The 27,281-nt window shown below is 44.5% G+C and overlaps 1 protein-coding gene across 1 annotated transcript in view; it reads right to left on the reverse strand.

The window, feature by feature from the left end:
• Window positions 1–26,411, reverse strand: part of LOC120029076 (RNA-binding protein Nova-1-like) — a 52,749-nt gene extending 26,338 nt beyond the window's left edge. Inside the window, exons 1-2 of the mRNA XM_038974381.1 lie at window positions 26,255–26,411; window positions 15,496–15,639 (exon numbers count right to left, since the gene is read on the reverse strand). Of these exons, the coding sequence (XP_038830309.1) occupies window positions 15,496–15,639; window positions 26,255–26,411 (301 nt within the window). The remainder of the gene's footprint in view (window positions 1–15,495; window positions 15,640–26,254) is intronic.
• Between the last annotated feature and the right edge of the window lie 870 nt (window positions 26,412–27,281).

The following is a 27,281-nucleotide window of genomic DNA, read 5'->3' on the forward strand; positions in this document are numbered from 1 at the left end:
CAGCTCTTCTTGCCCAGCTCTTTTTCTCCACCTCTTCTTCTCCAGCACTTCTTCTCCACCCCACCTTCTCCACCTCTTCTTCTCCAGCACTTCTTCTCCACATCTTCTTCTCCAGCACTTCTTCCCCAGCTCTTCTTCTCCAGCTCCTCTTCCCCACCACACCTTCTCCACCTCTTCTTCTCCAGCTCTTCTTCTCCAGCTCCTCTTCCCCACCACACTGTCTCCACCACACCTTCTCCAGCTCTTCTTGCCCAGCTCTTTTTCTCCACCTCTTCTTCTCCACCTCTTCTTCTCCACCCCACCTTCTCCACATCTTCTTCTCCAGCACTTCTTCCCCAGCTCTTTTTCTCCACCTCTTCTTCTCCAGCACTTCTTCTCCACCCCACCTTCTCCAGCACTTCTTCCCAGCTCTTCTTCTCCAGCACTTCTTCCCCAGCTCTTCTTCCCCACCTCTTCTTCTCCAGCACTTCTTCTCCAGCTCTTCTTCTCCACCACACCTTCTCCAGACATGATCATGGAGTCCAGTGGGAGCCACAGATTGGAAACAGAGCTCTTTTCATTGTTTCCATGGGCACGTGTTGTTAGTAGTGTTGTTCCTTCTAAACTGTACTAATCTGCAGCACAACGTTTACTCAACCTTTTCCATGGAGACGGGGATGCTTGCCATTTTACATCATACACAATCTGTTCCTCATTTTATACAGCTGCAAACTGCAATGAGGCAATGAGGCAATGGAGCCTGTGAACGGGCCTCAGCCAAATAACAGAGGATGTGCAGTCTGCACTCAGCCCTACATGGGTTGCTATCTGAAATGCACAATCACATGGAAAAAAATGTATAAAACACAAGTTTGCCGATGTATGCACATTCTTTTCACAAGCGTGTTTATTCTACACTATGTAAACACTATGACACAAAACTCATCTATATGAATTAAGATGGCGCTGAAGAGTATGGCTGACGTTTTAGTTGTTTGAAACTTATTTTGTACATAATGTTGCTCTACCGTCTCTTATGACCGAAAATAACTTCTGGAGATCAGAACAGCAATTACTCACCATGAACTGGAAGAAGCTTTTTCCTTTAACGAGTCCGACGAAAAGGATATACTGATCTCCCGGAAACAGGCCCAGATCCCCGCCATTTGCGTGAAGAAAATATGGAGGAAAAGTGGATGCAGATCGGGCTGCCTTCTGAGAATCTGTAGGCGAGCAAGTAAACTCCCACTGCCTTCCGTTCTACTTGCTAACATACAATCATTGGAAAATAAAATTGATGACCTACGATTACGATTATCCTACCAACGGGACATTAAGAACTGTAATATCTTATGTTTCACTGAGTCGTGGCTGAAGGAAGACACGGATAATATAGAGCTGGCGGGATTTTCCATGCACCGGCAGAACAGAGATGCTACGTCTGGTAAGACGAAGGGTGGGGGTGTGTGTCTTTTTGTCAATAAGAGCTGGTGCGTGATGTCTAATATTAAATAAGTCTCGAGGTATTGCTCGCCTGAGGTAGAGTACCTTATGATAATGATAAGCTGTAGACCACACTATCTACCAAGAGAGTTCTCATCTATATTTTTCGAAGCCGTCTATTTACCACCACAGACCGATGCTGGCACTAAGACTGCACTCAACCAACTCTATAAGGCCATAACCAAACAAGAAAATGCTCATCCAGAAGCGGCACTCTTAGTGGCCGGGGACTTTGATGCAGGCAAACTTAAATCAGTTTTACCAAATTTGTACCAGTATGTCACATGTGCAACCAGAGGCAAAAACACTGGACTACCTTTATTCCACACACAGAGATGCATTCAAAGTTTTCCCTGCGCTCCATTTGGAAAATCTGACCATAATTCTATCCTCCTGATTCCTGCTTACAAGCAAAAACTAAAGCAGGAAGCACTAATGACTCGCTCACTACGGAAGTGGTCAGATGACATGGATGCTATGCTACAGGACTGTTTTGCTAGCACAGACTGGAATATGTTCCGGGATTCATCCAATGGCATTGTGGAGTATACCACCTCAGTCATCGGCTTCATCAATAAGTGCATCGACAACATCGTCCCCACAGTGACCGTACGTACATATCCCAACCAGAAGCCATGGATTACAGGCAACATCCGCATCGAGCTAAAGGCTAGAGCTGCCGCTTTCAAGGAGCGGGACACTAATCTGGACACTTATAAGAACTCCCGCTATGCCCTCAGACGAACCATCAAACAAGCAAAGCATCAATACAGGATTAAGACTGAATCCTACTACACCGGCTCTGACGCTCGTCGGATGTGGCAGGGATTGAAAACTATTACGGACTACAAAGGGAAACCCAGACGCGAGCTGCCCAGTGACGTGAGCCTACCAGACGAGCTAAATGCCTTTCATGCTCACTTCGAGGCAAGCAACACTGAAGCATGCACAAGAGCACCAGCTGTTCTGGATGACTGTGTGATAATGCTCTCGGTAGCCGATGTGAGCAAGACCTTTAAACAGGTCAACATTCACAAAGCCACGAAGCCAGTTTACCAGGACATGTACTCAAAGCATGCGCGGACCAACTGGCAAGTGTCTTCACTGACATTTTCAACCTCTCCCTAACTGAGTCTGTAATACCTCCATGTTCCAAACAGACGTTCCAAACAGACGGAAGTGAAGATAACCTGCCTAAATGATTAACGCCCCGTAGCACTCACGTCGGTAGCCATGAAGTGCTTTGAAAGGCTGGTCATGGCTCATATCAATAGCATCCTCCCGGATACCCTAGACGCACTCCAATTCGCATACTGCCCCAACAGATCCACAGATGACGCAATCTCAATCTCACTCTACACTGCCCTTTCCAACCTGGACAATAGGAACACCTATGTGAGCATGCTGTTCATTGACTACAGCTCAGTGTTCAACACCATAGTGCCCACGAAGCTCATCACTAAGCTAAGGACCCTGGGACTAAACACCTCCCTCTGCAACTGGATCCTAGACTTCCTGACGGGCCGCCTCCAGGTGGAAATGGTAGACAACAACACGTCTGCCACGCTGACCCTCAACACTGGGGCCGCTCAGGGGTGTGTACTTAGTGCCCTCCTGTACTCCATGTTCACCCACGACTGTGTGGCCAAACACGACTCCAACACTATCATTACAGTGCCTTGCAAAAGTATTCATCCCCTTGGCGTTTTTCCTATTTTGTTGCATTACAACCTGTAATATAACTAGACTTTTATTTGGATTTCATGTAATGGACATACACAAAATAGTCCAAATTGGTGAAATTAAATGAAAAAATGTACTTGTTTCAAAAATTCTACAAAATAAAAATGGAAAAGTGGTGCGTGCATATGTATTCACCCTCTTTGCTATGAAGCCCCTAAATAAGATCTGGTGCAACCAATTACCTTCAGAAGTCACATAATTAGTTATATAAAGTTGACCTGTGTGCAATCTAAGTGTCACATGATCTGTCACATGATCTCAGTATATATACATCTGTTCTGAAAGGCCCCAGAGTCTGCAACACCACTAAGCAAGGGGCACCACCAAGCAAACGGCACCAGGAAGACCAAAGACCTCTCCAAACAGGTCAGGGACAAAGTTGTGGAGAAGTACAGATCAGGGTTGGGTTAAAAAATATATATATCAGAAACTTTGAACATCCCACAAAGCACCATTAAATCCATTATTAAAAATGGAAAGAATTTGGCACCACAACAAATCTGCCAAGAGAGGACCACCCACCAAAACTCACAGACCAGGCTAGGAGGGAATTAATCAGAGAGGCAACAAAGAGACCACATAAAGAAAAAATAAAAGCAAACACATTTGGTGTTCACCAAAAGGCATGTGGGAGACGCTCCAAACATATGGAAGAAGGTACTCTGGTCAGATGAGACTAAAATGGAGCTTTTTGGCCATCAAGGAAAACGCTATGTCTGGTGCAAACCCAACACTTCTCATTACCCCAAGAACAACATCCCCACAGTGAAGCATGGTGGTGGCAGCATCATGCTGTGGGATGTTTTTCATCGGCAGGGACTGGGAAACTGGTCAGAATTGAAGGAATGATGGATGGCGCTAAATACAGGGAAATTCTTGAGGGAAACCTGTTTCAGTCTTCCAGAGATTTAAGACTGGGACGGAGGTTCACCTTCCAGCAGGACAATGACGCTAAGCATACTGCTAAAGCAACACTTGAGTGGTTTAAGGGAAAACATTTAAATGTCTTAGAATGGCATCGTCAAAGCCTAGACCTCAATCCAATTGAGAATCTGTGGTATGACTTAAAGATTGCTGTACACCAGCGGAACCCATCCATTTTGAAGGAGCTGGAGCAGTTTTGCCTTGAGGAATGGGCAAATATCCTAGTGGCTAGATGTGCCAAGCTTACGGAGACATACCCCAAGATACTTGCAGTTGTAATTGCTGCAAATGGTGGCTCTACAAAGTATTGACTTTGGGATGGGTGAATAGTTATACACGCTCATATTTTCTGTTTTTTGTCTTATTTCTTGCTTGTATCACAATAAAAAATATTTTGCATCTTCAAACTGGTAGGCATGTTGTGTAAATCAAATGACACAAACCCCCCAAAAATCTATTTTAATTCCAGGTTGTAAGGCAGCAAAATAGGAAAAATGCCAAGGGGGGTGAATACTTTCGCAAGCCACTGTAAATTTGCTGATGACACAACAGTGATAGGGCTGATCACCGACAACGACGAGACAGCCTATAGGGAGGAGGTCAGAGAACTGGCCGTGTGGTGCCAGGACAACAACCTCTCCCTCCATGTGAGCAAGACAAAGGAGCTGATCGTGGACTATAGGAAAAGGCGGGCCGAACAGGCCCCCATCAACATCAACAGGGCTGTAGTGGAGCGGGTCGAGAGTTTCAAGTTCCTTGGTGTCCACATCACCAGCGAACTATCATGGTTCAAACACACAAATACAGTCGTGAAGAGGGCACTGCAAAACCTTTCCCCTTCAGGAGACTGAAAAGATTTGGCATGGGTCCCCAGATCCTCAAAAAGTTATACAGCTGCACCATTGAGAGCATCCTGACTGGTTGCATTACCGCCTGGTATGGCAACCGCTCGGCATCTGACCGTAAGGCGCTACAGAGGGTAGTGCATACCCCCAGTACATCACTGGAGCCAAGCTTCCTGCCATCCAGGACCTATATAATAGGCGGTGTCAGAGGAAAGCCCATAAAATTGTCAAGACTTGACCCAAGTCATAGACTGTTTTCTCTGCTACCGCACGGCAAGCGGTACTGGAGAGCCAAGTCTAGGACCAAAAGGCTCCTTAACAGCTTCTACCCCCAAGCTATAAGACTGCTAAACAATTAATCTAACGGCCACTGGACTATTACATTGATCCCCCCCCCCCCCCCCCCCCCCATTTGTTTTGTACACTGCTGTTACTCGCTGTTTATTATCTATGCATAGTCACTTCACCCCTAACTACATGTACAAATTACCTCAACTAACCTGTCCCCCTGCACACTGACTCGGTACCGGTACCCCCTGTATATAGCCTCATTATTGTTATGTCATTGTGTTACTTTTAAAAAATGTTGTATTATTTTAGTTTATTTGGTAAATACTTTCTTAAACTCTTCTTGAACTGCACTGTTGGTTAAGGGATTGTAAGTAAGCATTTTACGGTAAGGTCTGCACTTGTTGTATTTGGCGCATGTGACAAATAAAGTTTGACTTGATTTGAATGCACTCTCGCTCTCTCCTAAACACACAGACTGTCACACTCACTGGAGTGTCAAATAGACAGCTACGTGTCAGTCAATATGTTGTGAAATAGTTAAACAACCTCATGGTACAGGACTGCATGTGTTAGAAACCATGAAAAGAATTCTCAAGTGGAGAACACTAGTAAAGATTCTACAGCTGAATACTGTATGTGGATCTGTGGATCAGACATGTTCCTTTCAAATGTGGTTCAGCATGAGAATGCCAAAGGCTTGAGTTTACGGTTCAAGGAGAGTCGTAGGGGCTTTTCCCAGGAACTGTGGGGGTTTGTCAGGGTTAAAATGCTGCCTTCCTACCTCTCTCCCCCCTTTCTCTCTCTTTGCCTGTTGGCAGACGGACAGACAATCCCCTGTCCCCTCACATCCCGGGTAGAGGTGTAAGGCACTACAGCGCGCGGCTTCAGAAAGAGCCTCTGAAAAGCAGCCTTCTCCTCTCATCTCGCACCTGCCAGGAAGAGGAGGGGTAGGGGGGCTGAAGGCTGGGTTTGCACGTGCGGCCCATGGGCAACCCAGGCCTGAGCTACCTCTCGTAGGTCTCTCTGTGTTTAGACTAAGGACATAATCGGCAGGACTATAATTATGCAGAGGAGAGCGTCTGACTCAACTAACAAAATGCATAGGACACCATTCCTACTTCGTTCATTCCCCTTCTCTCTCCTTTCAACTCTACCTCTTTCTACGGATCTCTTTCACTCTCTTTCTCTCTCTCTCTCTCTGTCTGATTTATGGGAGCAGTATCCCCTTTCAGTCTGTCTTTTTTGGGGGGTGTTTGTGTGGTTCCAACAGCGGGGTGAGAAAATAGCAATTAGCTATCAGCAAAACAACAATTAGCAATGTCTTTAGTGACTAACGGGACCAAGGTTTCACCCGTCTTTACTAATGCGGTGGAGCTGAGGCTGCTGCTCTAGGAGTGACATGAAAAACTCACTGACGGTAAAGCATCCTCATCCATCCATGATGTCATTATCATTCATCAAAACCATATGGCGTTGGATGGCTATGATTTCAACTTCCCCAAAGAATGATGTGTTTCATAAACAGCCTCACCAATTCATGCACTGCAAACATTAGGTTTATTTACTGTTTCCATATATCTCCCCCAACATCGTAAATCATCATATAGTGTATTTCTGGTTAGAGTTGATAAAAAACAGTCTAAAATGATCATCTAGAGTGTGTCATGCAAGAGAAGAACAAGACCCCAGAATGTAGACACACCCATCATCAGACGCAGGTCAAGGGTTATAAAACCCATCAAGCTCTCATCACAAGCCCTCTCGGGGCTCCAGCAGCCATGTGACAATGGTTCCGGCTGTCTCATGACGTGGCTGGACACCAACTGTACTGACCCCAGCCAACACACCCACACCCCTGCCCCGTTGCCCCCTAACGAGACCCCTCTGTAGGGTCACAGTTAATTAGCGCTCCCCGATCTGCCTCAATTAAAGCGAGAGTGCAGATTGTGTGTTGAAGGGGCCGTTCCAACAACTAATGGCTTTGGGGAACGACCAACCGGAGGGGAAATTAATCACAGAGAGGGGGAGAGGATATAGGGGGTTGGGGCGGGGCGGACCCTGGGGTGTGAAGGGGGGAGCTTTTCACTGGAGATTAGAGATAATGGAGGGACAGGGGGCGGAGCTAGAGGCAGCTGTGGAACCTCGTCTTTTTCTAGGGGGGAGATGGTGGGTATGGGGGGCAAGTAGGAAGGGGCACAGGGGGGAGCTTTGTCCCCATGTAAGAGATTAGGTCTGTAAAGAAGGGGGAAAAATCCTCTACCGGGCCAGCTCTCTTTTTCAATGAACCTCTTTGTCAGCGCTCACCTTCCATTTTAAAGGGAATGCAAGCTCCACACAAAGCAGGTCTCCATTGTCAGGCAGTAAAAGTGCAGCACGCTCCTTTATGACCTTCCATTTCTTCCTCCTGAGAGTTGCGGTATACACTCTCTTTTCTTCAGACAGTCTCCACCCGCGGCAAGGACATTAGGAGATTTAGACCTTTGCTTCTAAACTCATTCTGCAACGAGGGATATCTCCATGGCAACCATAAACGCTAAGTGTCATTGTTGTGAGTGTGCAATCACAGGAGACTGTGTGCACGGGGCCCAATGTTGTCCAATCCAAAAAGGCATCTAAACAATACAGTTCTGTTCTCAAGGAAGTAGTTGAATAAAAGGTGTTGTGTTTTTACTTTCCATCCACAGAAACGACTGCAGCGCTGTTCGCCACCCATTGGTTCCCTGAATCTGTGCGCCCTCGATGTGAGTCGAACAACGGAGAGCTGCAGATGAGCTGCGCAGCCGCAGTCCCACTTCACTCTCCTCTCCTCCAGCAGAGACACAAGGCCAGAAGTGACAGACATCTTCCTTTTCCTGCTACACCTGCTGGGGTGGGGAGGGAAGAGGAGGGGGAGGAGGGAGAGGGGGAGGGGAGAGGGCTCTGTTGCTTGGGGAGCTGTCACTTTCATTCCGATCACCAAGGCAACCGGGTGTGCAGCGCAGTCCCACAAAACCCGCTTTGTTTTTGGGAGTTGGGGTGGAGTACGAGGGGCGTGTTGTCTCCTGCTTTGTACCTCGAGAACACCGTACACACGTATACACACCCAAGCATGCATGCGCACCAGTGGAGGCTGCTGAGGGGAGGACGGCTCATAATAATGGTTGGAACGGAGCATATGGAATGGCATCAAACACATGAAACCATGTGTTTGATGTATTTGATACCATTCCACTAATTCCACACCAGCCATTACCACGAGCCCGTCCTCCCAAATGAAGGCACCACCAACCTCCTGTGATCGAACACATTCAGTCGCTCTCTGTCTCCCTCTCTCTCAGCTCTCTAATATATCACAATTCTTCCAATATCATCCCATCCGCTCAATTCAGATCACAAAGCAAGTCAATTGTGGTGGGGATTCAGACGTCTCAGTGGGTGGGGCTTTGTGACAACATGTTTCAGGAGAGAACATGTCAAGTCCTCTCTCCTCTCCCTAACTTGACTCTGTTGGTGAAACCAGAATGTGTGTTGTCTCCTACACTGTCACTCATGGCGTGTTCCACAGTAACATTTTCCCCCCCTCTTTTTGTCTGAAGAGGCAAGCCTTGTTGCTTAGCCAAGCAAACCTAAATAAAGACCACTGACTTTTCTGATAAGCTCACAGAAAATATGCAGCTGATGACAAGATGAGAAGAGATAGGCAGGCGGTTGTCTGTTATCCATCAACTATATTCTGCTGGCTTCAGCAGGGTGGTACACAACAACAAGATATATTGTGATTATATCAAATCATACTCATGGCATTGACAAGACATGGAGAGGGAGTTGCATTATTTCATGAACTGCTAGGATAGTACAATGAGTTAGAAAGCCTGGATTTGTATCTCCTTAGATAATAGATTTCAGTGGAGGCTGGTGGGAGGAGCAATAGCAGGCCAGGCTCATTGTAATGACTGGAATGGAATCAGTGGAACGGAGTCAAACATGTGGTTTCCATATGTTTGATCTGTTTGATACGGTTCCATGTATTCCATTCCAGCCGTTACAATGAGCCTGTCCTCCTATAGCTCCTCCCACCAGCCTCCACTGGTAGAATTACTGTAGCTATCAAATTTATACTACACAACCAAACATGAGCTCAAGCTAGCAACCAAACAAATGCATTAAATCCAAAAACTGATACAACTGTAGTCCAGTTCTAAAGGCCTGCCTGCACACACACCGCGCACCACACACACCACACACACTACACCACACCACACCACACACACACTACATCACACACCACACCACACACCACACACAGTGTGATATGACCCTCTTGAGGCAGATGGGAGACCAACTCGCTCCCCCCTTCCCCCACCCTTGAGGGGCTGAGCGGTCACAATGTCAAAGACTCTATTGTCATTAATAGTGGCCCACCACTCTCTATTGTCCCTGACAGTTTGGGGCCCATCATTGACCATTCAAACCACTGGATATGCAGTCCACTGGATATTCAAACCACTGCATATTCAATCTACTGGATATTGCTTTCCTTCATCCCTCTCTCATTCCCTTTCTCCCTCCCATTCTCTCTGTTCCCCCAATCTGTCACATACACATTCCCACCTCTAATTAACGCACACCTCTCTCCTTCCACTTTCACTTCATCCATTCATACAGGTTCTCTCTCAGAAACCTCATCCATTCATACAGCTTCTCACTCAGAAACCTCATCCATTCATACAGCTTCTCTCTCAGAAACCTCATCCATTCATACAGCTTCTCTCTCAGAAACCTCATCCATTCATACAGCTTCTCTCTCAGAAACCTCATCCATTCATACAGCTACTCACTCAAAAACAAAAAACCCAGAGCCATATCTTTACTTGTGCCTTCAACCATAGATATGAATATACCTACATCAACACCCTCCAACAAACAGGCTCTAGTGCAGATTAGTCCTATGTAGGTCTGGGCCTCTTTAGGCCAGGCAGTAGCAGTTGTTGCATAGTCCCAGAGAGGAGACAGCACAGCTGGGGCAGAGCTTTGTCATGCCAGCACAAAGGAATGATTGAGGCGGGCTATTTTCGACTCCCCTCGTACATAATCGGCCTGTAACAAAAGCCCTCGTCCTTCTCTGCCAGCCAGCCCGGCTACAGCCAATCCCAGGACAGCTCTGGTCTGTCTGCAGTGCCGGCAACCACAGAGGTGTATTCTGATTGGTTGCCAGGTCTGATGGTGTTGTGATTGGCAGGTGCCTTGTGGAGTGGGATTCACAGGATCAGATATCCCCCATTTAGACACAGAAAATGATCCTATTCAAAGATTCTTAAAATAAATTAGATAATGACTGGATTCACTGTCCCCTGCATTCTTGTCCCGGAGAGAATATTTAAAAAATTTGCTTTAAACAAGTCTTGTTGCATGACTTAAAAATAATAATAATACCTTGTTTCATGACATAACATTTCAGCTGGAATGATGTCCCCATTTGGTTTTTATTCAAGCACTTTCATGAAAACATTGCTCTTTTTTAACTCTAACTTAGGTGTGAGTTATCAGACTGACTGGCAGTGGTGGCGCAGGGGGAGTCTGGGGGGATATGAGTAACCGTGTGATAAAACTCACCGGGTGGAAAAGGATGACTGCCTCTCTTCCCTTAGCCTTTCTCCGCACACATAGTCACAGTTCTCATTTCCAGAAGTAAACACAGACTTAGGCCTGTTAGATCAACGGAGGTTCTGCAGTGATTGGGTTGTCGGGGGGTGTTTGATAATCAGAGTGTAGGGGGTTGATGACAATCATATTTCACCATGCAGGAAGCAGGCGGGCATGGTGTAGTACACTGCAGACCCTGCTCCCACTCCCGGCACAATTGATCTGTGGGATATATTGATGGAAGTATATTTATGGCCGATCCCAGTTTGCTCTTTTTTTATATATATCTGATTAAAAAGCTGGAGCACATGGAGCCGGCAAAGCTCCAGCACCCTAGAGACTGAAGAGATCAGGGAGAGAGAGAACAAAGGATACAAGATGAATGAGAGATCAAAACAGTGAGGAGACTTGGAAGACGAAAGAGATAGAGGTAGCTAATGAGAGAGAGAGCGAGAGAGAAAGCAAGAGAGAGAGCTGCAAAATTGGATAGCTGCAAAGGGTAGGAGGGAAGAAGAGAGATTGGGGTGAATGCCTGTGGGTATACATGTCTGCAGGTAGCTACAATGTCCTGCACTCCACTCTGGATGTGGCTATTAGATTGATTAGCCATGCCTTTCTTGGCTGGGCGGGGTGATTGATGTGGCCAGATGCAGGCTGTATCAGAGGTGAGTGAAGCCTCTGGGTTAGTTACACAAGTCAGCTGGGTGATGGAGTGGACCAGGAAGCATACAAAATGTCCAGCAAAGTGAATACATCACAGAAATATCTGTCGTACAGTCAATAAAGGCCATCTTGATAATCCCAGAAAATCAAAACAATAACCTGGTGAAGATAATGTGGATGATGAGGCTGATAAGTAGTAGTTTAATCATCATCATTCTAATCCTCCCTGTGCTCCTGTGTGCTCCTGTGTGTGCTCCTGTGTGTGCTGCCTGCCTGTGACGTGACAGCCCCATGGTGGCATGGTAGACTGCGCAGTGATCGCTCAGGCACTGACTGGCACCGAGGAATTATTCAGCCAGTCGGCCATTCGTTGGCTTGACGGTGACGTCACACATCAAGGGGACCTTCTCTGTCCCCACGGTGACGCGGGACACCCTGTCACCAGCCTGTGATCCGCTACTGCTGGCAACACTGTCACTACTGCTGCTCAACAAAGATCCTCTACATACTAGGCTGACATGCACACAGGCACTGAGTATAGCTAGATAGCATTGCCCTAGCATCAGCCATGTGCTGTGGATTTTATGATGTTGTTTTAAAATGGAGATGGAGTGTATTAAAATGAGAATTGCTGCTTTTGTGGAGGCTGCTGAGGGGGAGAACGGCTCATAATAATGGCTGGAATGGAGCAAATGGAATGGCATCAAACCATGTGTTTGATGTATTAGATACCATTCCACCATTCCGCTCCAGCCATTACCACAAGCCCGTCCTCCCCGATTAAGGTGCCACCAACCTCCTGTGAGCTGTACATGTATGCCAGTGGCATAATGTTGGGAATGGTGGATATGGGAACATTTTCAATGTTTTCTAAAGGTAATCAATGACAGAAATCATTAACAGTTCATGGCACCGCTATCTCAACCCAATCAAACCGGCCTGTCTCTAGGTGTGAGTTCACAGAGAGGAACTTCAAAACACAGTCAAAATAGTGGTATCCTTCTACCATTAGCCTTAAAATGCCCCATCCCATATCTAACTACTCCCCTGAACAGCATCACTTCCTGGAATAAAACTACTTCCTGGAACATGGCTGACCAGAAATGAAAAGGTAGAGGGCAGTCTAGATAATGACAACCTAACTTCATATTAATAGTGAAGGTCTTGGTTAGGCAGCACAGCACATCAAACTATACATTCATCACAATATTTCTGAAATTCAGTCAGAATCAACATCAATAATTGTATTTAGATGATATACTGAATTAAACTCAATAACTGAATTAAACCACAGACGGTAATAATGATTCATCTAGAAAATCGACCGTAAATGAAAACAAACAGGAAACTAATTTCAGCCAGACGAGTTGGATATGTAATATTGCGGCTTTTCATCTTTCAGTCAAAAAGCTTAGAGCCTAAGCGGCTTGGAAGGGAGAAATCAGTGATGTTGATAATGCTTTGGTGGGGGGGGGGGCTGGAGGGTTTGGCTAGGTATTAAATCCTGAAAACTGCAATCATGGCAGAGGATTAAGACAAAGCTTCAATATGGTGCCACGCTCCAGCGATATGGAGGGCCAGGGGAAGATCAGTGAGCGGTTGGCCGGGACAAACTAAACGTGGAGGGAGTCCACGTTTAGGAACAAACAACAAGACGGGGGGACTGTCTCTCACTTAAAAGGAGAGTTCTTTATTCTTCCACCATCACCTTTGAACCCCATTAAACTGTCCCTGTGGTGATGTCATACTGGGAGGGCATCCTAAGGGATGGGGTGTCACAGGGGCAAACAATTTGTAGGTGGTAACCTGTAGGTGGGTTCATGGGTCAAAGACATGTTAAGGCTGTGGTCTTTATGAACCATGTGTTAATAAGCATTTGTATCTCCCAAATTTGAAGCAAAATTGTCCTCATATTAAAGGGGGGAAGAGACGCCACCACCGTTCTCTTGACCTACTTACAGTCTCTGGAGACAGTAGACAGCTTCCAAAAACTGGAGAGGTGACCCAGAACAAGTAAGCTCATCACCTGGATGATAATTGGACTGGAAAACACCTAGCTATCTTCTTGTATTCCTTAGCCGGTAGCTAACATATGAAAGTGAACGAGCATATAGCACCTTGAGGCTAATTGTCATCTGAGGGCATGCAATTAGAAATGTTGACTTTGACTTTCTTAATCAGTTTCTAGCATTTCTCAAACTTCAATATCGCATACAGCATGAGAAAGAAAAGCCTGATCATTTCCAATTGCACTCTGGGTGCGATAGCTAATGTCTTAATATCTTTGTTCCACTTGTGATCCCCAAAGAAAGAGTAATGGATGACATGAGTGGCTGCAGCATCCTTAACCTTCTCTCCCTATAGGCCCAGACACCTGCAGGTATGAGCAATGATGCTGTCATACAGAGATGTTTTTTTCAAAATCTACATTTTTTTCAGCCCTTGTAAAATAGAGCAGCGGGCCTCCACTCTGCCGACGCAAGGTCGCAGCAAAATATGGTCGCTACTTTCCAGTAAATGTCGCAGGGGCCTATATTTGCAAGGGGCTGTATCTAATAAATCTTGGCTCCTATAATAATGAATGGTTGCCTGTCTCGGCCCAATACTGCTGTGGCCAACTAATTGGTGGGCAATGAAATGCTGGTGAGGCACTATCCCAGAATGAATTGAAGGAGCACGTCTTGTGCTGTGGGACAGAGTCTCAAGCACTACACAGCCATTCCTTCTGGCTTGACTCTACTTTTTCCCCCATCATTCCCCACGGCACCCACCTTGCCCAGCGCCTACCTCCGTGCCCCCCTGGTGGAACCCCAGACGGGACATCGCAGCAGGTGGACCTTTTGATTTGTCAGCCAGGAAGAGCAGCGCCGGTGCTCATTTGCATACAGATGCCTCCTTCAGTGCAGAGGAAGGACACCCCCCTCCCCCTACACAGTTCCTCTATACCCCCCCCCCCCCCCCCCACCTCCATAACCCCCCCCCCCCCCCCCCCCCCCCCGCACTCCCCCAAGACGACAGAAAAGGGCCTTTACAGCCATCTCTTTCATTTTCTTTCTTTTCTTTTCTTTCCCTTTCACTCTTTTCCTCCCTCTTTCTGTGGTCCTTTTCACTCTCTATCTCAACAAGGCCGTTCTCAACATCAGATCACTAGTTACTGCCAATTCCAATAAGGGAGGAGGGTTTGGGATGTTTGGGAGGGTCGAGGGTGATGGGGCTCTCGCACCTTGCATCTGCTCTAGCTGGCTGGAGTATGGGGTCTTCAGTCCCAGGGAGAGGAGATACAACAGAGATGGCCTGTTCTGTTGACAGGGCTAGCAGTAGAAGGATATACAGGGAATTACAATGCTCTTCTAACAAGGAGCCCAACATCTGAAACTGATTGCACCTTCTCCCATTTCACATGTGCAGACAATAATCCCATTGAGTGCAATAGAGATATAACATGTACAGTGATTGTTTCGTCTCATAATTTCAATGTATCCCTTCCTGCCTGTGTTGTTCAGAGCAAATTCTCATCGAGCACACAAGCTGCTTCACTGACAGGCTGGGCACACAGCTGAGGTGCATCTCATGTGTCTAGCTGTGCAAAAACGTCATGTCATGAGGGAATTAAGAGTTTAGGCAAATACAATTTCACCTTTAACTAACCCTTTAATCCTGTATCTGTCGTGAACTTGACTCTGTGTTCACTCGCATGTCCCTATGTGATCCACGGCTGCATGAGCCCTGACAGAGGCCATGTCTGTTACCCAGTGGAATCAGGTTCCAGATACAACACGTCTGGGAAAGGGGAAGCCTCTTTGAGGGGCAGAGGTGAATAAATAAATACATATAGGAGACTCCTGAAATAAGCTCATTTATATTGAAAGATCTCTAAAATACAGCGTCTTTGATTGAAATACAGCAGTGGTCAACGAGCACTCACCAGGGTAGAAGTCTTTGGATTTGGACAGTTTGATGGTGGCGCCGGTCTCTTTCTGCAGCTGGACGATGGTCTGTCCTCCCTTGCCGATGATGGAGCCGGCCGCATAGCTGGGGATCAGCACCTTCAGGAAGTACTCACCTTCCTCTGCAGGCAGGAAACGGAAAAAGAAAGTCAGAATGTAATACACTCAGGTGATCAATCTACCTGTACTAAAATCGCACGGCCACTATCATCCATCTCTGTTTTGCACAGTCTCCCCCCCCCCCTCTTTCTCCCCCTCAACCTATCCATTCATCTTTCAGGCATCCTTAAACTCTACAGAAAATCATCTTAGTGCATGATTAGATTATGACGACAATCCACAACAACTATCCTCTTTCTATGCATTTACAGCTGTAAATCATTTCACAAATGGATTTAATCTCATTTTAGCGTTTCACAGAAGTATCTGCTCTTTGTCATCATCTTGGCAGACCGTTATTAATAAAGGGCTATGGGATTTGTTAAATCTAATCAAATAGATGTAATGCTTTTGGAAACACAGTCACACATTGCATAACCATACTCCCATATTTACACCATCTACCACTACAGTCTGGTTTCCATAAATGTCCCTTACACTTTGGCCAGTTTCAAAACTAGTGTATACATAACAGAGAAAACTTGTACACTGCTCTCAGCTCCTGTTCTTCCGCCCACCCTCCTTGGATATAGGACAAAACAAGAAGACACACAGGCTACTGTAGTAGGAACACAACTGAAACATCAAAAGCTTGAAGACACGAAGGCGTTGCTTCAAAGTGGGCAAATGGGGGGTTTAGCAGCAGAGAGAAAACGAAGCTACCCACCCACTTTCGGAACAAAAGTGCCTTTGTTCTGTATGGCGATGGCTACCTGCCTGCTGAAGGGTCCACATGCTTCCTATCCAAAACAGTTCAGTGATTGGTCAACAGTAGGGATTCTTCAATTAAGTGTTTGTTGCCATTCAACGATAGACGACTCATTTTCATGAAAAAAAATTCACTTGAGAAATACTGCACCAAACATCCTAGTTAGATGTCAAATTGCGCGACTAAGATCTCCTTCGCAAAAACCTCAAAATGAATGACTAGTTTGAGGAAGTGGCTATGGCATCTCAAGATGGAGAAACAGTTCTATTGTCGCTTTTTTCTAGTTTTTCAAGCGGTCGAGCACACTCACATACCTAGGCGCCAGCCGAACCAAAACATACCAGCAGCATACCACCCTGCATACCACTGCTGGCTTGCTTCTGAAACTAAGCAGGGTTGGTCCTGGTCAGTCCCTGGATGGGACACCAGATGCTGCTGGAAGTGGTGTTGGAGGGCCAGTAGGAGGCACTCTTTCCTCTGGTGTAAAAAACATCCCAAATCCCCAGGGCAGTGATTGGGGACACTGCCCTGTGTAGGGTGCTGTCTTTCGGATGGGACGTTAAACGGGTGTCCTGACTCTCTGAGGTCGGGATTAAAGATCCCATGGCACTGTAAGGCATTGTAAGAGTAAGGGTGTTAACCCTGGTGTCCTGGCTAAATTCCCAATCTGGCTCTCAAACTGTCATGGTCACCTAATAATCCCAGTTTACAATTGTCTCATTCATCCCCCTCCTCTCCTCTGTAACTACTCCCCAGGTTGTTGCTGTAAATGAGAATGTGTTCTCAGTCAACTTACCTGGTAAAATAATGGAGAAATAAAAAATAAATCAAAATGTGGAAGCTTTAATCCAGCAACTGGCCTTAGCCTCATGCCTGAATGTGACTTTAAGGTCTATAGCCTCTTCCCTGGCTGTAACTTTAAGGTCTATAGCCTCTTGCCTGACTGTGACTTTAAGGTCTATAGCCTCTTGCCTGACTGTGACTTTAAGGTCTATAGCCTCTTCCCTGACTGTGACTTTAAGGTCTATAGCCTCTTGCCTGACTGTGACTTTAAGGTCTATAGCCTCTTCCCTGACTGTGACTTTAACCCTCAAACTACCGACTTGGGTCATTTTGACCTCATAGGCATACTTTTGACCATATCCCAAATGTGGTTTATTCTATTCTTAATTTGATTTTTAATTTTATGAAATTGTCAATCAACTTTTTCTTAATAAATCTAAATAATTGTTTAATATGGACTTTTAAAAAATTCAAGTCCTTTGGGATCATTTTGACCCCAGCCACAAACAAATTTTTCCGCCTGTAGAAATTGAATAGATAGGACCTTTATTTTAATTTAGGTTTCTCTGGGGACATAATTACAAGTTATCCATGCCACCAGAGGGTGGAGGGGGACCAGTATCAGTGATTTTGACCAGATAGACAGATCATCTGAACAGCTCCCCATGTACTCACCTAAAATTGTCATTTTTCATACCACGTATCGTATGACACTGTACAAAACCAAAATTACCTTCTTTTTGTGAATATAAAAATCTGCCAATGGTGTAAATACTTGATAGAACTGTAATACAGAAATCAGATATGTTCTGAATCCCTCCAACCCTGTTCCTAGAGAGTTACCGTCCTGTAGGTTTTAGCTTCAATCCAAATCTAGCACACCTGATTCTAATAACGAGCTAGTTGATAAACTGAAGCAGGTTAGTTACAACAGGGATTGAAAGGAAAACCGACAGAAGGGTAGCTCTCCAGGAACTGGGTTGGAGATCCCTGTTCTAGGGCAAATCTAAAAAACGATTTCTTTGGTTTCTCCAGAGACATAATATTAAGCTAGACAAATCCTCAGAAGGTGGAGGGGGACCTGTTGGAGTGATCTTAACCTGACAGACAGATCACCTGCAAAAATGGAGCACCTTATGTACTTGCTTATGGTTATAACATGTAACTAGGTATGACCGTGTACAAAATCTAAATTACCTTAGACATATGCTTAGTTGCAGTCAAAACAGCTCATAAAAGTATGTCAGTGGTATGAATGCTTGGTAGAATTATAATACAGAAACCAGCTAGCTCCCCTCTGAAAGTACACATAGTGCTGTATTGGTATGTATTCTCTGAAAAATAGTTATTCTACGTAAAATGTTATATAAATACCAGAATTCCTTTAATACCCTCCAATATTCTATATTTGTGCAACTTGTTATGGTTTTTTGGTTGCTCTAACATTTATTTTGAAGTGACTTTGAGGATTTGGGTATGCTTTTTGAAGCATCCTGCCAGAGGCCCTATCACTCCCATTGTTTCACTAGCAGTAATGCTAATGCTGGCTGTGGGGTATGTAAATGAAGAAAACTAAGCCATATGTCTCTCGGGATCAATGGGTGAATTCCATTTTGTCCCCAAAATGTAGCATATTTCAAATGCTGGTGTACTGACAGACATTTTTACCACAAATATGACACAATTAATATTTACTTAACTGAATGATACTACAATCAAATTATGGTAAATCTGCTTTTTAGTGTTCATGTGGATGTGTATAACTGCCATTTTTTATTTCAGTTTTACAGATGCTAATGAACTGTACATTTTCTAAAATAACAGTCTGTTTTTTTTTTTTAAATCTGAAAATAATTAAGTTGTTATTTTTCTATGATTGTTGCTTTTTCCAATAGTTTCTTCTTGGGGTCAAAATGACCCAAGTTGGTAATACGCGTATGTAAAATATGTTGGTAGTTTGAAGGGTTAAGGTGACATTGTATCCCAGTATCTCAACCAGTCCTCTCCTCCTCTCTTAATATTCCACCACAATTAATCCAGGTTGCCTCCCCCAAGGCGGCAGATATAAATAGGAGTATTATTACGAGGGCATGGTTTTGTGTCACTTCACGCAACATGCACATGCACTGTTGATGTGCAAGCTACGCTACGGATGGTACATGCCATAATACCTGTTCCGTACTAACGCAACAGAAATCAATCCACTGTGCAGGGTGTGGAGAAGGTGGTGGGGTGTCATGAGTTGTGACACAATTGCCTTTTGAGTGTTTGCTTATAATGACGGCTACACTCACACTTTGACTTGAGTCACAATAAAATAGCGACATCCCTTGCATGGATATTGATGACTTCCTAGCATGTGTTCAGGAGTGTCATGCAATTTCTAACGAAGAACACGGAGTACCTTATAGAGTGTTGGTTGAGGGAGATGCTGAGAGGGGTGCAGGCAGGCAGACATAAGATGTTTTGGCCTAGCTGGGGGAATCAGCAGCTAATTAAGAGAGTTCATTATCTTTCATCAAAACACTCACTGGTCCTGCTATAATCTCATTAATCGATGCACCCCCATTTGTTGTGTTTTCTGTGACTGCTTGTTTGTGGGTGGATGGCTGTGTGTGTGTGTGTGTGTGTGTGTGTGTGTGTGTGTGTGTGTGTGTGTGTGTGTGTGTGTGTGTGTGTGTGTGTGTGTGTGTGTGTGTGTGTGTGTGTGTGTGCAAAGAGTCCGTTTGTTAGAAATATCGTTTTCTAAGCACTGCTGTTCTCCTCAGCATTCTCCAAATCATAAAATTGCACCATTGGCACCATCTGGGTCCTGGTCTGTTGAACCCACCCAAGGGTGATGTACAGAGAGCGCTTTACACAAGGAGGAAATACGATACTTTCCGTTCTAACTGGGAGTAAGGTCATAGCAATGAAATCATGCATAGAGCTGGGACGGCCTTTTAAAGCAAGTTACAGCATTGTTTTCTCCCGCACAGCAATGTCTGACAGTAAGCCTGCTTGCACTGAGTATAAGAAGCAGCAGAACTGCCTGCGTTCTGCGTTGACCCAGATTCCCAATAAAGCCAAGACTGACCTCATTTTGATTGGGATGGGTCTACTTTTAACCAGCCTCAATTAATAATGGAATGAATAAATAATATCAAACACAAACGGGTTCTGCTGCTGCACATGAACCCTCATGCAAACTACACAACACAAGTAGACACACACAAATACAACAAATACACACACAGACAGGTGGACATACATACATACATACTGTATATCCATATAAACATCTCATAAACAGTAAACACACGCCTTTCATACACAGAGGCTCACTTTTATACATAGAAATGATTTCTAATTGTCTCTGTCTTTAATAATTTGTCATACAGATTTGCCTGTATCATGGCTAGTCCCAGTCGCTCAGATGATAAACCTGCATGCAGCCCGTACTAATCAAGCATGATGACTGTGCACAGTTGCTCGGCTACTCCTGTCTAGACAATCAGCACGCATTCTACATCGATCTCTGATAGGTAACATAAAACCACTTGCTCTAACCCTGTCAGATAAATTTCCCCGACGCTGTCAGAAAATAGCCTGGTCAGGCTGGGGCACAAGATCCTCAGATTGAATTCGTATGTTTTGTGAGAAGAGGCTTTATGCTGAACTGTCGTGAGTTTTAAATAATTGTCTGATACATCCCAGTGAGGACTGTGGATGGATTGATTTAAATGAGCATAGACCTGAAAGAGATGTGATCCGCCCTAAGCAGATGTTAGGCATCAGGATTGTGGTTCCTGGTTGCCAAGGGTCTTTGTTTTCTTTCCTCTCACACAACAAAAACAGGGACACATCCCAGCAGCTACAATTTCTGCCGGAACACAGTCATTTCCCCCCACTTGTCATTGCATAAGACTCAAAGGGATACGTCAAGATGTTGGCAATGAGACCCGTTATCTACTTGTGGATACCATTTTTATGTCCCTGCGAGCAGTTTGAAGGAAGTTGCTAACTAGTGCTAGCGCAATTGCTAACTAGCATGCTAGTTAGCATTGGCTTGCAAAACTACCTCTGACTTCCTTCTTACTGGACACAGAGAGATGAAAATGGTATCCATGAGTTCCTCTGACTGGGGAAGTAGATAAATGGCCTCATTGCCAAAATCCCAAAGTGCCCCTTTAATGGAAGAAAATCAGTCACCTATTCTATGTGTGTGTGTGTGTGTGTGTGTGTGTGTGTGTGTGTGTGTGTGTGTGTGTGTGTGTGTGTGTGTGTGTGTGTGTGTGTGTGTGTGTGTGTGTGTGTGTGTGTGTGTGTGTTTTTATGCATGTTTGTGTATGCGTGCGTATGTGTGTTTTAGAGAAATGCTTCCAACTCACCACTCCCAATGTGTTCTATTGGGAAAACAACAAAGTGAGCCAGCTAGGTCAGAATACATCCCACATGTCTTACTCCTAGTATGCTTGGCATTGGATCAGTGTCATTCGTTCGAGGGTGTGTGTGTGTGTGTGTGTGTGTGTGTGTCATTATGTGTGTATGTAAGGGGTAGCTACAATAAATAATGAATAGGCATCTGACATAATAAACTAGTTTGTAAACACAGCAATCTGTTGCTAGAGGCTCCCAGTAGTCCTGGAGCCCAGAATAGGCTCCATCAGCCTGGACGGTTCAAATCTGGGGATCTGGTGTCGGCAGGTGGGTGGGCTTCTGGGCTAGGCTAAAGCAATGGGGTGTTGGAAAAATGCTATTCACTTAAGCTGGGGAGATTGTGTGGGGGAGTGGGCCTTGGTCTCAACCTCCACTCCTTTTGTTCAAGTTAAATCTCCAAACCAGTTAGTGGACAACCACCTGTCTTGGTTCTATATGGGAGCTACTCTGAGTCAACCCTAGAACATGAATAAGACAAAATAAAAAGTATTTCACATCTGTAGCCATTCTGTTGTCTGGGAGTGTTTTCAAGGTCACCAGTTAATCTGTATGAACCTCCTAGTGGCTGTCCTCTGTTTCTTATGTAGCCAGGCGCTTAATGTGTTTCGGTTTTGTCTAACCAGTGTGTAGCCTTTTCAAAATGTCCCCCCTTCTAGTGTCCACTTTTGAGCCTTTCCGGACACGGCTATCTGAACTACGCTAATGCCCATACTGAGTGGCGCTCCTTCTCCAGCGCGTGAGTGTGTGAAAGGCGCTGTGCATTGTTCGTCGGGCACGGCTGTTTCGAGAGGGGGCTAGATCTTCCCCTCTGCATCGCTCTTTTCATCGCTCTCATCCATATTCATCGCGAGGCCTCTCCTCCACTCAGCAACCCTCTGGAGGAGACAGGCGACTCCTGCGCCCAATTGTAAGCCACCATTTCACCCGCCCCAACCCAAACCCCGCCCTATACAATGGGATTTTTTTTTCTTTGACGCAGTGCTAAAAAAAAAAAAAAAACAGATGATGAAGTAGAAGAAGCAGCTCCCCCTTCATGTTCATGGTAATCGATGGGCAGACACGGCTGCATGCGGTTGCTGGGGGTAGGTAGTCAATGGCAGCTGGCGATTGATGAGGAGGTGGGTGGAGGTGGAGAAGAGGGAGCATTCGTGATGGGCTGAAGGAGAGCCCTGATTAGCATGGATGGAGAGAAAGAGAGCGCCGTGCTGCCTAGAAACGCTCAGCTGAAAAACAGCCCTGCCGCAGACAAGTGTTTCGGCTACAACAGCCCGGGCTAACACACACTGGGTGGCTACGAGATTGGTAGGCGATGGGCAAAGCTTATATTTGCTCTTTGTTCATAGTGCTCCTTCAACATCATTGACATATCAATTTGCAAATGTTTATGCAAAGCCTCTATAAAAACCAGCTCTGCTCTCTTTTGGGGTTTTTCACTCTGTGAAAGTGTGACGCATTCTCCTCAGCACCAACGGTTCGATCCAGGGAAGGTAAGTCACTTAAGCATGCGTGAGAGGCGCTCAGCTCCGGAGAGGAAAGCAACACAAAACACTAGCGATGCGATCGATAACATCAAAGGCCCTGTCCTATAGACCGACGGCTCAGTGCTGTGTATGGTATCTGCCAGAGGGGGGAGGGTTGGGGAATCATCACCCCCCCCCCCTCCCATCATTAGCTCGTCTGGGTCCTCGTCATCCTCGCACCCCCTCTCTGTCCCCCCTCCCCGGACTTATTCACAGCCTCCTCACGTCATTTGGCAAGGGCATTAGAAGGCCTCCTCACCACTATCCACTAAAGCCACTTTGGTGCCAGTCCATCCATTTACGAAATTACTTCCAACATATCTTATTATAGTGGACAGAGGGGAATATAATGTTTTTATATATAAGAGGGGAGTTGGGCTGAAGACCTATCTTAATATGCGTCCCATGGGTATGCAGTGGGAGCAAGTCAAGCATCTGGATTGTAAAATAAATCAACCCAAGTCAGTGATTTTTCCCCTGATAAGAATGTCACCTTTATGTAACATATAATCATGATTTACAGCCTCTATAGGCTACAGCACAAAGCACTCTCAGACAAAGATGAACATTCAGTAGAGTAGACAATATTTAGAGAACACAACATTCATTGAGGTTGAACTATGTCTAATCCACTTTATCATCATTCCCAATCAATCCCCCCTTTAACAATTTCATGCAAAAGGAGTGAAGGTGATCATGTTAATTATGAAATTATAAACAGCCAATTGAATAAACACAATATATCCAATAGATATGCAAATATTATAAATATGATAACTTGTTAAATTCCACAAATATGAATAGCATGGCAAAATAAGCATGGCAGTTTAACATGAAAATGGATGCTATGGACTTAATTATATAAAACTTAAACATATGCCTACATTTTTTTGGAAGAAGATATGCTTATAATCCAAGCTTCCATGATAGTCCATATACATAAGATGCTCATGAATTGAGATATCTTTAGCTCAATAAAAGATGTAGGCCGAAAATGTGAAATCAGATTTAAAGGTTTTCCAAAATAGTTTCAGAAAAGATTGGGTTATTGTAGTCTGCAGACTATTTTTGCCTTTCTTTAGGAACTATTCATATCACTGTCAAACTGCTATAGTAATATTGTAATTTAGTAAGCGAATAGCAAAAGAAAGTAGAATAACAACAAAATCAAAGTGTCTCTCTTACCATGTGCCTCAGAGTGTGATTCCTGGTGAGGGAATACAATGCCTTCAGTTTCAAAAAGGGGCTGCAGGAAGGCCACTATACAGGAAGAGGAAGCACATTGTGTGTGACAAAACTAACGTTATCACAAATAATTATGAGGTCCTGTACCCCCTGTAACTAGCTTCAATGTCCTGAAGTCTACTACTGGTTCTGTTTAACCACAAACAACCTGCACGAGGCCTGTTGATTAAGCTATTGGGCTCCAATATGGACAGGCCGCCAGCTAGCCTACATACAGTATTAATGGTTGCTCTGCTATAGAACACAGTCAATCACTTTGGGGTATTATGATCATGAGGGTATTGTTTAGAAAGGTCTCAGTAAAGCTTTAGTTAACCATTTCTGAATGTTTGTGTGTGATGCAAATATTAAAACATCAAGCTATTGAAGTGGTTGGTAACACTGAACTCGATATAACCGACTGCCATAACGCTTTACTACTTTTTAAGCATGTACGAGCCTTTATAATGTATTCTTATCAAGCTTGTATCTTTCCAGGATATTGCTCTTTATATAATTTCAGAGAAAGCAAATCCAATGTGTAAACAAAAACAATCTCATTGAGTAGATGTGTGTGTGTAAATATTTTGACTGGGCGTCTGTTGACTACAATACTCCATGGGAAAGTGTGGCTACTGTACTCTAGCTGTTCTCATAATCACAGACATTTCATTTGGTCAAATGGATGAGATGTGTGTGTTGGTAATGTCTCCCAAGAGCGCTGCATGGTTTTTAGATATGTGCAGCTGTGCATCGATTCCTTTTAACAAAGCTGTCTCACTTAATTTCCTTGGCAGCGTTTAATCATCGCAATGCATTATGGGAAAGCACTTTTTTTGGTCACTTTATGCTTATTTCTGGTTGTAAACAATATCATGATGTTGTTACGTGTGTGGTAGGTAGGTGTGCCACACTAAAATGCCTTTTCTAAAACTATTTTTTTTTTACCTTCAAAAATGTTTTGTAGGCCTATCAAAAGTCCACGAAGACAGGATAAGTAAATACTAATGGTATAGTAATAATGCCAGTAGAGGATGATAATCCTTGGTGCATGACAGCATGTACACAAAAACCAAATGGTGATTACCTACGGTGACATCCATGTTTGATCCAACCAGTGAACATAATTATGATTGGAATGTATTCAATGGCAATGTAGCCTTTCTTTTAATGAGAGTTGCAGTATTTTTAATGCTACAATGACAATGATGCATAAGCAGTGAATGCATAATAGCAGATGACAATGTTGCACTGAAATGGCGACATATACTGTAAACTCCCGTATTAAGACCTACTACTAATGGTGTCTGCATGAATGTTACTGTCTTCTTGAGCAATTGCACGCAAAGAGACTAGAGTAGTCTAGCCTATGTGACAGATTATCGACTATCACGCGATTAACCGTCACAAAGCAAGGGATGTGAGCGCGATCAACAATGGAATGTTTTTCAGTTGTTCGTAGTTTCGAGACTGTTCTGTTATTTTGGACATCCACAATTTCCTTTGCGTAAAACTCAACACGGGTGAAATAAAATATGAATGAAATAACCCTTTTAGGTTCAAGATAGCACCTTTTTTTTCTACGAGTGTACATGAGACCTGAGGGTTCCCTCCAAATCAGCACCCTCTCACTCACCCCCTTCATTGTACTCATTCCATCAACACAAAGGATTTTCCTTATTTTCTAAATAGATGCAATGAAAAAAGACTACAACAAGATGCAATATATTTCAAATGTTGCTTTATACATCACTAAATAACACTAGTTTTAGTGTCGTGTTGAGCCATGCTACACATCAAGATGATAATCAGATAATCAACCTGCCATCCTTTCCCTTTTTCGGTGCTACCCCAGTGTGCGCATAAAGATAACCTGGATTCACACATTCGAGATAATCCCTCGCATCCCCATCTTTTACTTACCTCCCGTGTTTGTGCGTTTAGTGCTGCTAGCCTCGGTTGGGGTCTCCAGTGGTCTTTTACGCGAATCAGGGGGATCCGACTCCATGTGCGGCTGTTGATTGTGATGGTGAGGATTCAAGAAAACCCCGTTTTGTTGTACTGCCCCGCCGGCCATCATTTTTAAAGTAGGTTGGGTGAAAATGCGTTTATCCCTTTATGCAACGTAGCCTATTGAAAAAAATGTCTTTAAATAGACGAAGCGATTCAAGAATCGAAAATGCGTATATTCTTGCGAATGAAATATCTTGCGCGTTATCCTCGCCTTTTCAGAGAACACGGAGATGCTACGCAGAGTATGGGTTATTTGTTCTAACGGAGGAAGACGATGCTTGCGCTGCGTATGGAAGGTAACCTCAACAAAAATCCAATGAACAGATAAATGATGTCCCGTTCCAGATACTATAAACGTGTTGTAGAAAGTAGGTTAATTTAATCTTCCAATAATTTCTTCATGTGTGTTATTTCAGTCCACTGCAATAAAGCGCATATTCCTATCAGGCAATGGAGACCGATGGCGCTCCTCTCTGTATTGCGGTTAGGCAATGGTCAACAAAATAAAAGATCAAAACAAAAATATACAGACGACAAAGAGGTTAAATAAGTAAAGGGAAAGGAAAAGTGCTGAAATAAAAATATGGTGTTCTATCCGGTCCTCCTTTCGTGCATGAAGACACCCTGCAGTTCGATTTTGGAGGGCAAGGGGTGGGTTTTCAGGAGGGTCCAAAGGGAAGAGAATGCCGAGAATGGATACAAAGCTAGAGGGAGATGCGAATTGTTTGTAGTCTCTCAGGAAAGATGCTGCAATCTTTCGTTCAGAGCATCCCTTCGCTGACTGACTGTAGGAGCGCAGGGTATCGGGTGACGTCACGAGGATCAGAATCATCCCTGTCAAATGTTGTGAAAACGAGCCGCCCCTCTCGAAACGCTATTGGATGAACTGATTTTCTCCGGCAAACAGAGTATAAAATAAATGTCACATGATAAAGAA

The sequence above is a fragment of the Salvelinus namaycush genome, chromosome 34 (assembly GCF_016432855.1).
Source record: "Salvelinus namaycush isolate Seneca chromosome 34, SaNama_1.0, whole genome shotgun sequence".
Lineage (NCBI taxonomy): Eukaryota > Metazoa > Chordata > Actinopteri > Salmoniformes > Salmonidae > Salvelinus > Salvelinus namaycush.